Genomic DNA, 13,198 nt, shown 5'->3' on the forward strand with positions numbered 1-13,198 from the left:
AAAAATGTATAAAAATATGTCTGTGTTACGAGAAGCATTAGTTTGCAGTAATTTATTCCAAAAATCTCAAAAATCTAAAGCTGTTTTCATAGACATGGTAAGATAATATGATAAACATAATGGGGTCATGGAAAGAAAACGAAGTTGCGGGTTTCATTGCATTTTCACAGTAGCTTTTGAAAGGATATTTTAGGTTAATTTAGTTTAGGTAGGTGTTGATGATTGCCCCGCAGGGTAGAGCCCCCCGCAGAAATAGGAGAAAAGCTACTATGAAAATGCGACGAAACCCGAAACTTCGTCTTCTTTCCATGATCTACATAAAGTTTATTTTTATTTTTCATGACTCAGCTTCCATTTCCATTTTTATTTTCCTCAATGGAAGGAGATTTTGTTAACCACTGGACGAATATGGTTCTCCTTTACAGTGAAGCTTCTTCTAGAAAAATCGCCATTAGAAAAAAATGTTCCGCATAATTTACAAAAAAAAGTTTTGTTTTTACATTGAATAAAAAATAAAATCAAAAGTTTATAAATGCCTTCTTCTCTGATCCCATTTTCCCTCAAGGAACCTTAGGGACATTGTTAGGTATATTTATTGGATTTTTTTTTATTTAGACAAGAAATCGATATGTTCACCAAGTATCTAGACAGATGACCGCAACTTTCCATAATACAAATCAGGTGATTATTACCAGGGATAGGGCAATGGACGATAATTTGATCTTTCTCCAATTACTTAATATGTAATTCTGATTATTCCTGCTATTTTTAACTATTAAAAAATAATATTTAAAAAAATTAGATAAACTTTAGATGGTTTTAACGGACTTTTTTAGTGTAAATCTAAAATGGTATTTTGGGGCAAATAAAAAGTTCGTTTATACTACAAAATCACGAAAAAAGCAGCTGAAACTACCAAATATTATTTTTCGAATTCAGTAGGTAGTAGGTAACAGCTGGTATAATTTTTTTAATACTTCAAATTTAAATAAAATGCTTATTTTAGAGTATTAGAGAGAAAAGAAGTAAAATGTTTGATGATGAGAAGAAGAGACAACTCAACTTAATTCCAAGGTTAATCTTTTTGACAAACCCATCTTATATTGAAAATACCGACGGCCAAGTCGCAGCCGCCAAGACTGTGGTTTTTTTTGTTTGATATATCAAGTATCGGAATTTTAGAATCTTTCCAGACATTTACTGAATATACCACAAGTGTAGGTTGGGCCGGATATTTGGCTAACGCTGGATATCCAGAAAACTATCGGATATCCTGCCGGATCTCTGGCATTAGAAATCAGCCGGATATTCGGTATCCGGATGGTATTAATATTTGGTATCCGGCCAGATATTAAAAATGGCCGGATATCCGGCCCAACCCTAATTTACTGTTCTGTGACAGATTGATTATGTTGCTCTACTTATACACAAAAATTGTCCTTTTTTTTTAATAATCTAGCTGTTAATTTCACAAGCTTACATGTAGTTGTGGTGTGCACATGGTTTTGCAAGGGGGGAAAGGATAAAAAAAGGGGGGAAATTAACACCTCCTTTAATGCTTTTATGATTTCTTCTGTTAATTTAATCGTTCTTGTTTAGAATTGACAAGATAGAAGTTCAGTATGAGGGAGTACCAGAAAATGTTTTACTTTACTTGAACAAGGTATGTAGCTTTTTCTATCATTGATTTCTTTTTAGGAAAATATTAGCTTTGAAGACTATGATATTTTACTAGGAAAAACACTTACTAAATTTATTTTAATGTTTTCTAGGGGAAGGGCTGAGTCAACTTTCCCACCGCCTTTCAATTTTAGTTTTAAAGTTTTAAAATTATGGTGGGGGTGGTAATTTTTTATAAGAGTGATTTCTCTTGGGAGGATGGTGGTACCCACCCTTAAAATAGTTATAAACTTTCCCAGGACTTTTGAAAAGCTACACTGAAAGGGAGAATTATATCGGTTCAGCGGTTAGCGAGATCCTTTGGAAAAAAAAACAGACAAATAGACATCCTGTTACTTTTATATAAGGATTATTGTTGGCTGTTAGTTTTGACATCTTACTTGTTTAGGGTATGTCAACACCTTACAATGCATGCCAGCACATGGGAGAAATGTTGATGGACAGGTCAGCACTCGCTATTGTCAACGGTCAGTTTTGGGACATGCACAGGTAATAAAATCATGGAGTTATAATACAAGGCTATGGTTGTTTCCCTCTAAGTTTCTAGGGAGCACTATTTACTTTAAAATATTTTATCATAAAGAAAAAATAACCCTATAGATAAATTTTTATTTATATTAAAATAAGGGGAGGGGGGTTGTATGCTTAGCAGGCACTATGAGGGAAAGCATCGAAGTTGTTCTAAAATTGTGTTCAGTCTATAACTCTAATATTTTTAATGTTTTCGTTTACTTTCTTTTCTTTATTTCTTTCAAATAATTTTATTTTTACTGCTGTTTTAAAAGAGAATATCTGAATTTTTGATGTAGAGATTCCTAAGACAACATAAACTGTTTTTTTTTCATTAAAAAGGTCCTATGAATTAGCAAATTGTTTTATAATTATGATTTTCTTGATTTTTTTACATAATAAATCTCTATTTTAGACCTCTAGAAGAAGATTCAACTTTAAAGCTGGTTCATTTTCACGATAAGGACCCTTTTCATCTTAATAGGTAAGATTTTATCATTCGAACATTTTTTTATAATTTGATTCGTAGATTTTTTTAAAGGAAATTTTAAGATATGTGATTTTGGAAGATTTTTCACAAAAACAATTTTGCCTCACCAGCGATGCAGCGACCCTAATTTTTTAAAGAATCTATCTAAGATTTCCTACGACCTCCACTAGAGATTAGGAGCAAAACAGCTTTTACAATTTACACGAGAGCAAAATAATAGAACTTGATTTTAGGGCATTCTGGCGGTCTTGTTCCTTTATGCTGAGTGCAGTTCTGGACCTGGCATTCAAAGAGGACATCCTGGTGGAACTGCACAGCTTTCCAGCACCCAATGTTGCCAGGTAAACAATATTTTGATTAAATAATTCTGATCATTGAAAGAAAACGAGGTTGCGGGTTTCTTCGTATTTTCATAGTAGCTTTTCTCCTATTCCTAGCCCCTGCGGGGCAATCATTAACATTTATTTAACCTTACCTAAAATAACCTTTAAAAAGCTACTGTGAAAGTACGTTTTCTTTCAATGACCCAACAATTCCATTATATTTAGGGTCCGATCTTAGGGAATATAAGACAATGGTCGATGAATTTAGATACGTTTACTCTGATTACTAACACAATTACTCTTTTGTAGATTATAATTATTGGTTGAAAGGTATGAACACTTACACTCGGGAACTAACTTATACCTAATAAACAGTTCAATAAACTAATTTCCTAAAGACTTGGTTGGGTTAAATAAAGTTTAAGTTTAAAGATTTTCTCCAATTATAACACTGTATAACTATTTTCTTAACAATAGTTTCTTGTTTTAAAAGAAATATTAGCCAGATATACATAGGTATTTAGTATTATTTTTTAAAACACACTAAGACTACTTATTTTAGTGGAAGTTTTGTTGCTGATGTAGATTTGAAATGTGGCCACGAATGGACTCCATCTGGAGAGGTATTTATATGTTTAAGGATTTTAGTGTTGTTAAAAAAAAAATTTTTAACCCGCGACCGTGGCTTAACAAGGAGCGCATCTGCTCGTCGTCGGGAAGGTAATAGGTTCAAATCTCTGGCCAACACCGCGTCATAACTAAAGACGTTGAAAATGGTTCCTACTGCAGAAACAGGCGCAACTGCCGAACACTGTTCATCATTATTAACAGTTGAGGCTATTTTCCTTAAGTAAATATCCTGAGGCTATGTTGTCCAAGATCTGTTGGCGGTGGATACGAAAATAAAATGCCGTTCAGAACAGGCCTGTATTCAGTGAAAATTACCTATTCGGATTCGTAGCTCTCTTTTTTATATGAGTCAAATGTCATTTTAAAGTCAAGACTACTGCAATTATCAAATTAGTTAAGATTACTATTTTTCGTTAGATCTTTGCATGGCATGAAACAATTCCCCTTTTGAAAGGTTTTACTATCAGGATGAGCAAGAATCCCCCCCCCCCCCCATTTCTGAAATAAATTGAAAATAAGAAGGCAATATTTATAGTTTTTCTTTTCTTTGCCTAACCTCTGCTGCGTTGGGACTTAATCTCGCGGGGGTTATTCCTAACCTAACCTGACATTCTGATCCCCCTTTTATCAATTTAGAAAAAAGTGGAGTATCATTGCTCAACAGGGTACTTTGTGTGAAATCGACTACCTATTTTTTTGCGGATTGATGCATATAGTACAATAATACAAAGGGTTAGGCCGGATATCTGGCCAACGCCGAATATCCGGCAAATTACCGGATATCTGGCATTTGAAATCAGCCGGATATCCGATATCCGGATAGTTTCAATTTCCGCTGTCCGGCCGGATATTGAGAATGGCCGGTAATCCTGCCAAACCCTAATAATAATACATTTATCTTCAGGAGCTACGCGTATTTTCAAGTCTGATGCACAAATTGGCTGAACAGAAGCTAAATTTTGAAAGACTGGTTGTCTCGGCAGAATTGGCCAGTGATATGTTCCAAGAGAATCAATACAAGTCAAAACAGGTAAATTAATGTTAGGTTGTTAAGATTTATTGGATGTCCTCGAATATGAAGATAAAAAGTTGCTGATTTAATCATTTCATAATTTTCGAACCTTTGATTTTTATTATTTAGCGCAAATTGTTTTTAAAAAGAACAGTAAACTATGTTATACTGTTCTCAACTAGTTTATGTTATATATGAGGGATCTAAAGGGATGAGAAAAAGGCCGATAAATTTATGTACATCCCCAATGATACACAAAATTACCCCTTCAGTAGGTTAAAATTAGTGGTTGAAACATCTAAACAATCAACTTAATGATCCAACCAATCAAAATTCACTAATTTTCCCAAAGTTGTTAAGCCAACGAATAAGAAAATGTTGTTATAAATTTTGGGAACTAGCATAATAAACAGCCCAGTGTCCTCTCTCTCTCTCTCTCTCTCTCTGGTATGTTATGCATGTTGATGCCAATACGGGAACTTTTTAACAGACAAACCGCCATTCCTATTTGTTGATTAGCACCGCTACCATTCCTCCTTTAATTCATAGTATTAAGATTTTTTGTCAGAGACTTAAGATCTCCAAAATACCTTAAAATGTATTCATGTGGAATTTTAGGCTCTTTTCTAACCTTCCACCCGCAATCCCCAAAAGGCTAGGTAGGGTTATGCCGGATATCCGGCCAACGTTCGATATCCGGCAAATTACCGGATATCCGGCCCAACCCTTGTGTGAAGCAACTTTTAGATAATAAATGACTGGCAAAATCAAATATTTTGTTAGAAAACTTTAATTGCTGTACTGACCCTTTTTAGATTCCCATGGATATATAGACTATTATTTTGGAGAAAACTTTGAGACTAACTAAGTTTTTTGGGGGGAGGGGGAGTGTTTTCTACAGAGGATGTTTTCTCTTGTAAGGGTGAAGATACCCCCCCTCCCCATATCAGTTGTAAAAATGTTAAGGAGAACCATATCGGTTCAGCGTTTAGCCAGATCCTTCGCATTTTATACATAGACATCCAGTTACTTTTATATTTTTCTTCTATTCCCGTCAACATTAAGACGGTAAAAAATAATTCACTTAATACAATTTTGCCTTTTATGAATTACATCTATTTTTTAAGCTATTGAATAAAATCCTCCCTTTTTAACTATCCAAGAAACCTATCCCTTTTTTCTAAAAAAAGTTTAATAACTAAACTGACACATAATCCCCTGCATAAACTTAAACATATGATTAAGTTTAATTAATCACAATTTCTTTAAATCCCAGCTGGAAAAACTTATTAAAAGCGAAGCTTTTCTATAAATAGGATCAGTTCGTACCTAACGGATGGCTCTTTTCGTTAATCCAGACACGTTAGAATTGTCCTATTGATTAAAACTCTTCGTGGATTCCTATAACAGTTAGAAAACACAGCAACTCTACAAATATTCTCAGAACGTTTGTATTGTGGAATAGACTTTCACTTAATTTTGTTTAGACTGCTAAATAACTTGAATATTGAATGTTTTATTACTTTATATTTGTCAATGTTGGTTTGTCAGTCTGATTTGTCGTGCTTTGCTTTTATGGATGTTGTAATCCTTGTTTGTTTAATAGTTTCATACCTGCCTGCAAATGAATTAAGTAGCTGTAAATGAAGCTAAGAGCGTCTAGTGGGAGGGTAGAAAATAGCCAAAAACCATCCCGAAACATCTAAAAGATCACATATCCATTACACCAATCATAAGATCTTTAGCTTTTTATAGAATAGTAGGTTTATAGTAACTATCTTGTTAAGTTTTATTTTAGTAGGTTTATTTATTTTATTAAGTCTAAATTTGGAATAGCCTAGCTTTGACTACAAATTTTTGTTTTCGACGTTAAACATAATAAAAAATTTGCTAGATAAACGACAAAGTCATTTCAAATAAAGACTTGATTTATAAATATATTCCTAGTTATTAATTTATGACAAATATATATTTCAATATTTGGAACTTTATTTGTCTTGAAAATCAATTGAAGAAAGTGGGAATTCTATATTACAGCTTAACATGGTTACAGGGATAGAGCAATGGCAGGATATTTGAATAACTAAGTCTTCCTTCTTATAAAAATTTCTAAAGGGAGGGGGCGGTTGTGACACTTTTTTTGAAATCAAAACTGCAGGAATTCAACTTAAAAATGAGTTACAGCACTGAAATTTGGAATGACAGTCGATTTAAAGAGGTATAATATGGAACTGTGAAGAAAAAGTTGGTGAAATCGCTTCTATCGCCGTTTCCCGCCAAAAATAATTCGGCAATAGCGGCGGTTCTTTTAGTTTTGTTTCAAAAAGTGTCACACCCGCTTTTTATTTATCAGTAGCTTGAAAATAATTCTAAAATGATTTTTTTACATTGTCTTATCACTTTGTCCCTGTAGGTGACTAGAAACTGTCAATAATTCTTAGACATGTTTTTGTTCTACATTTTTTTCTTTTAATAGTTTTCATAAAGGGCTTGTCAGCCGCCATAAAAGTTGTTTTTTTTATTGGTAGCGAAGCTACTCTATAATTTACTTTGTCAGTACGTCCACCAGTCCTAATAAAACACTTTGAGGAAAATATACTTTTCAGACAGCTGAAACTTTGGTGAAGATACAAAATACTGATGAGCATCCTATATATAATTTTTTTTGGTCCGTCGGTAATACATTAGAGTAAAACACTAGAGGGAGAAAGGGTTAAATATCTGTATCTCCCCATCACAACCACCTGGAGTAACCTTTCTATTGGGTCATTGAAAATCAACCAATGGTGTCGCTTATATTAACACAGCCAAGTAGCAGAAAATAATTTAGAAGCAGACGAAGAAGGTCGTTGAAAAAGGAAGAGAGGTAGTTGTCTGTATATACATCTATACTATAGATCTGTTTGTGATACTTATAAAAGCATAAATACTTATTTTCGTTAAAAGGTTTTATGGTTTATCCCTTATTCTCTCCATTTTTTCTTTTTTTTAACTGAACATCTGCTATATAACTCACTCCACTTTTCTTCCATGATTTTTTTCTGCATTATTTTGTTTAATTTTCCAAATGATAATCCGTTTCTTAAATATATTTAAAGTGCTTCAATGCTCGTTTTTACGATTAACTGAGCTGCGCTTTTATGGATGTAAATTTCCTTGTTACATTAGGTGTCACTAATCAATCAAAGATATTTTGTTTTTAATTTTCAAGTAGGATAAAACTAATATCAATCAAAAACTTACAAGTATTTTATATAACTTGTTTTGCTCCGTTTCAAGAAAAGGGAAAATTTGTATTATTTACAAGCTAAATTCAAAAATTAAAATCCCCAACAAATTGACACACTGTAAAATGTATTTGTATATATTAGTTATTATAGCAATTCTTCTCTACAAGTAAGCAAGAATGTCTGCTAGTTTTAAAGGCTTGAATCATTTCATTTGTTTAGAAATTAGTTAGTTATATTATAAAATAAGAAACTTAGAGTTTTTAGGTTCACTTTTATAAACAATAGGAGGGGGGGGGGGGGGTTAATGCAACCATCTCGTAATTAATGCGGCAAGTGTTGTCCCCTAAGATCCCTGATAATAAGACAACCTATTTTTATTATTTGTGTGATTTGTACTTTGCACATTAAAAATGCAGAAATTTTGACATGATTTCGTATTAAGGATCCTTCAAAAGCTATGAAAGAATGGGAATTTAAGAATATGAACAAGGGGGGGGCAAGTTTTGAAACATTTGCGTAAACAGGGAGTATAGGCTTTATCTTTGGACTGAGAGTATAGGTTATTAGGGATAAAATCATTCTTATATGATGAATTTTCCCAAGTTTTAAGATTTTTTGGATAGGCCTCCAGGTTCCGGAGCTCCAGGCCTCCAGGTCCTCTCTGTACAGGTAAAAATGAAAAAAAAAATTTTTTTTTTGAAGAGTTAGAAGTCAACTTATGAAACAAAATATGCATTTTTTTCTACTAATATGTGAATAACATTCAAAAATATGCATATTTTGTTTTATAGGTTGACTTCTAACTGTTCAAAAAAAAATTATTTTTTTTATTTTTACCTGTACAGAGAGGACCTGGAGGCCTGGAGCTCCGGAACCTGGAGGCCTATCCAAAAAATCTTAAAACTTGGGAAAATTCATCATATAAGAATGATTTTATCCCTAATAACCTATCCTCTCAGTCCAAAGATAAAGCCTATACTCCCTGTTTACGCAAATGTGTCAAAACTTCCCCCCCCCCCCCCCCTTACGGATGTTATAATAGATTTATCATACTACAGTCAACTTTTTATAACACTGCTGCAATGCTTGTAGAGGTAGAGGTATTCACAAAAAGCAGTGGCGTCACAAAATTAAAATATGGAAAATCCAGAAATTTAGCTTTGGTGTTTTTTTCATTTAGTTCAAAATTAAGGAGTGGGGGGGGGGTTCAAGTCTAAAATATACTTGTAGGGAAAGCATCTAAAATTTCCTGTTAAATATGATTTTAGTTGTTTATTTTTTCCATTGATTTTCGGGGTATGGTCCCTTTTGTGGCCTCTTAAGGGGCATTTCGTCGTATTTTCACAGTAGCTTTTCCCCTATTTCTAGCCCCTGCGGGGCAATAACCTGACCTAACTTAAATGAGCTTATTAAAAGCTACTTTTTGAATATGACGAACCGCCCCTTAGAGACGTTGCCACAAAAGAGACTATACCTAACTTTTTTTGATCATGATTTTACAATTGTCTAGTGGGAATGTTGGGGCATATGTGATTTAGTACAGTCGTTGAAACTAATTTGCACTGAATCTGATTTAATACAAACTAAAATCCTTTTTAACTTGAAATGCTTTTGATTTATTCCAAATTTTTCTCATGGTATTTTATACTTAAAAATTAACTTTCTAAAATATCATTATACAAACTATATATTTTCATAACTTTAGTGTAATCCCTTTAAAAGTAAAGGGTTGGTATCGCTGAGACAAATATAGGAATAAAATACTTTTCTTACAAAACAGCAAATTTTTTCTTTGTCAGATTGATCAAAAAAATATTTTTAAGAGTAAAGCTTTTTTTTACATTAAGTGATAGATCTAACTCAGATTTAGGCATATTGTCCTATCCATTTCAAACTTGGCATGATAATTCCGGTGACAATTTGGTCCATTTGATTTGTTGAGCTTTGCTTTTATGAGTGTCGTTATCCTTGTTTGTTTTGATTTGTGGACACACTTGAAAATTTCTAAATTGATTTGCGGAAAAGTTGGAAGTAAAATAGTTATTCCTGATGATGAACTATTTTTAATTCATTTAGGCCCGGGCTAACACAACTTGTTTTTAGTAGCGAGGCTACTCTATAATTCACAATGTCCGTCCGTCTGTCCGTCCGTAATTAATGAATTGGGGGAAACGTGATTTTCTCGGCTCCTATAAAAGATAGAGAGCTGAAATTTTTTGACAACATTCCCATTATTAAGGAGCACAATTAACTATAAAACATCAATGGCGGTCGGACTGCTTTTCAGCAGGTTTTAGGCTATTTTTTATATTTTCCAAATTTTCTCCATATCTTTGGTGTTTATGGTCCGATTTTCAAAATTATTTCAGTCCAAGATATTAAAATTAAATTTCCCGTCATTTGAAGAAACAACAATGACAGTCAGACTGCCTTTTTGCAGGTTTTTGGCTATTTTTATATTTTTCACATTTTTCCCCATATCTTTGGTGTTTATGGTCCGATTTTCGAATTTTTTTCAGTTAAAGGTATTAAAATTAAATTTCCTGTCGCTTGAAGAAAACAACAATGACAGTCAGACTGCCTTTTTGCAGGTTTTTGGCTATTTTTATATTTTTCACATTTTTACGCATATCTTTGGTGTTTATGGTCCAATTTTCAAAAAAATTTCAGTTAAAGATACTAAAATTAAATTTCTGGCGTTTTAAGAAAAGAAACAATGGCGGCCAAACTGCCTTTTAGCAGGATTTTGGCAATTTTTATATGTTTGTCTTAATTCCCCATATCTTTGGTATGTTTTGTTCAATTTAAAAACTTTTTTGCATTAAAAGTTTCAAAATATTTTTTCCCATTTTTATGTGCATCTAGTATGTAATTTACTTTAACCGTCTTCATCATACAAAATAAAACAAGGTTTTGTGTTTATTTTCTCCAATAAATCTATTCTTGATTTTAATAAATACACTTTAAATCTACTTCTACGTATTCCCATCCACAATATTTGGTGCTTCGCTACTTATGAATGATGTCATCCTTGTTAATTTTATGATTTTTTTGTTATTATTCATAGAAAATTGTCTGTAATACGCGATGCTATACATGATTTTTTAGTATGGCCGGGAACCGGTCATTATCCAGCGAATATTAATCGGTTTCAAAGTCATACTGAAAATCAAAATAACTTTGTTTACAATTCGCTAATTTAGACTAAAAATCTTATTTCATTTTTTAAAAACACCTTTTATTTTATATTATTTTATAACTCTGTGCATGAGAGGGAAAGGGTTTTAAACCAAAGGGAACCAAGAAAATAATAGTATATTACCCCCAAGAGGGTAAAACCTACAGCCATGAAGGGGGGAAATTTTATTGTTTTTGTTTTACTTTTATATTAGTTGTAATATATTAGTGTTTGTGGTAACTTTAATGCAATCTTGAAAAGTAATAATTTTGAATGTTGATTGTTTAAAAACTTTTTGAATCAATAGGGTTATTTGTTTAATCATTGCTAATCTTTAATATACTTTATCTATTTACTAGCGTTTTCGCCCCTAGCCTCTAGGGGGTTTGCCCCAAGAGGTAATAAAAATTTTTTTAAAATAACTGCCTAAAAAAATTGAGGGGGATGTTTTTGGGGGTTGGGTTGGGGGTGTCTCATCCCCCAAGAAAATAGCTTAAAACCACCAAAGGACCAGTAGATATATTCCCTGAAGAGTAGACCTATCGGTTCAGTGGTTATCGAGATCTTAAGGGACAGACAGACTGACAAACATCAAGCTACTTTGTATTAAAGATGGCTCTTCGTTAAGTAAAGGATGACATAATAAAATTCTACTTAGTTATTAGTATTAGTTCTTTTAAAAAACAAGGATGACAACATCCATAAGCAGCAAAGCAAAAAAAAATATGTAAAAGAATTCAAAGATTAGTTGGCAAAAGCATATATATTAGGGAAAAAATCACAAAATTTGAAATTTGACTTTGATATTTTTAACTACAAAAATTTAAAAAATTGGACCATAAACACCAAAGATATGTGGAAAATGTGAAAAATATGAAAATAGCTAAAAATCTGCAAAAAGGCAGTCTGACCGCCATTGATGTTTTCTTGAAACGACAGAAAATTTATTTTGATACTATAACTTTAAAAAATTTGGAAATCGGACCATAAACACCAAAGATATGGAGAAAAATGTGAAAAATACAAAAATAGCCTAAAACCTGCTTAAAAGCAGTCTGACCGTCATAGTTGTTTTCTTTTAACGACAGGAAATTTAATTTTTATACTATAACTGAAAAAATTTTGGAAATCGGACCATAAACACCAAAGATATGGAGAAAAATGTGAAAAATGTAAAAATAGCCTAAAACCTGCTAAAAGCGGTCCTACCGCCATTGATGTTTTATAGTTAATTGTGCTCCTTAATAATGGAAATGTTGTCAAAAAATTTCAGCCTTTTATCTTTTATAGGAGCCGAGAAACTAAGACATACGGACAGACAGACATTTCGGTACTAAAAATGGTTTTTAGATGACTTTTAAAAAACAAAAATAAGCCTGTCTTTTAACAACTAACGACTGTTTTATGAAAATAAAATACAAAAAAACTTTGGTGCTACCCACTATTTGACTTGTAGTTAAGAAACAATAAAATACTTTTTTTCTGTCACATTTCAAATAAACTTTTTTATTAGCTGCAAAAGTATAAAAACAAGGATGACAACATCCATAAGTAGCGAAGCACAAACAATTTAATAAGAATTTAGATATTAGTTGTCAAAAGCATGTATATTAGGAAAAGAATCACGAAACCTTTTCAAAATTTGTTTTTAAAATTTCTTAATATTTATATTTCAGTACTATAACAAATTAAATTACATACTGGATGCTATAAACAACGGGAAATTTAATTTTGATATTTCTAACTACAAAAATTTTAAAAAACGGACCATAAACACCAAAGATATGAGGAAAAGTGTGAAAAATATAGAAATAGCCAAAAACCTGCAAAAAGGCAGTCTGACCGCCATTGATGTTTTTTTTTTGTTGAAACGACAGGAAATTTAATTTTGATATCTTTAACTGAAAACTTTGAAAATCGGGCCATAAACACCAAAGGTATGGAGAAAAATGTGAAATTACAAAAATAGCCTAAAACCTGCTTAAAGGGAGTCTGACCGTCATAGTTGTTTTCTTGAAACGACAGGAAATTTAATTTTGATACAATAACTGAAAAAATTTTGAAAATCGGACCATAAACACCAAAGATATGGAGAAAAATATGAAAAATACAAAAATAGCCTAAAACCTGCTAAAAAGCGGTCCT

General features: G+C 32.3%; 1 protein-coding gene across 3 annotated transcripts in view; it reads left to right on the forward strand.

Moving 5' to 3' along the window:
* Positions 1-13,198, forward strand: part of mRpL39 (mitochondrial ribosomal protein L39) — a 15,786-nt gene continuing 2,588 nt past the window's right edge. For all 3 annotated transcript variants that reach the window (XR_013873982.1, XR_013873983.1, XM_080145874.1), the window contains exons 1-9: positions 1-97; positions 616-681; positions 1,007-1,074; positions 1,600-1,663; positions 2,069-2,169; positions 2,606-2,674; positions 2,914-3,021; positions 3,566-3,626; positions 4,538-4,663. Coding sequence is in view for 1 of the 3 variants with exons in the window: in XM_080145874.1 (XP_080002000.1) it covers positions 5-97; positions 616-681; positions 1,007-1,074; positions 1,600-1,663; positions 2,069-2,169; positions 2,606-2,674; positions 2,914-3,021; positions 3,566-3,626; positions 4,538-4,663 (756 nt within the window). In the remaining 2 variants the exon portion in view is untranslated. The remainder of the gene's footprint in view (positions 98-615; positions 682-1,006; positions 1,075-1,599; positions 1,664-2,068; positions 2,170-2,605; positions 2,675-2,913; positions 3,022-3,565; positions 3,627-4,537; positions 4,664-13,198) is intronic.

This window comes from Acartia tonsa, chromosome 13 (genome assembly GCF_053477335.1).
Source record: "Acartia tonsa isolate MP-2025a chromosome 13, ASM5347733v1, whole genome shotgun sequence".
Taxonomy (NCBI): domain Eukaryota; kingdom Metazoa; phylum Arthropoda; class Copepoda; order Calanoida; family Acartiidae; genus Acartia; species Acartia tonsa.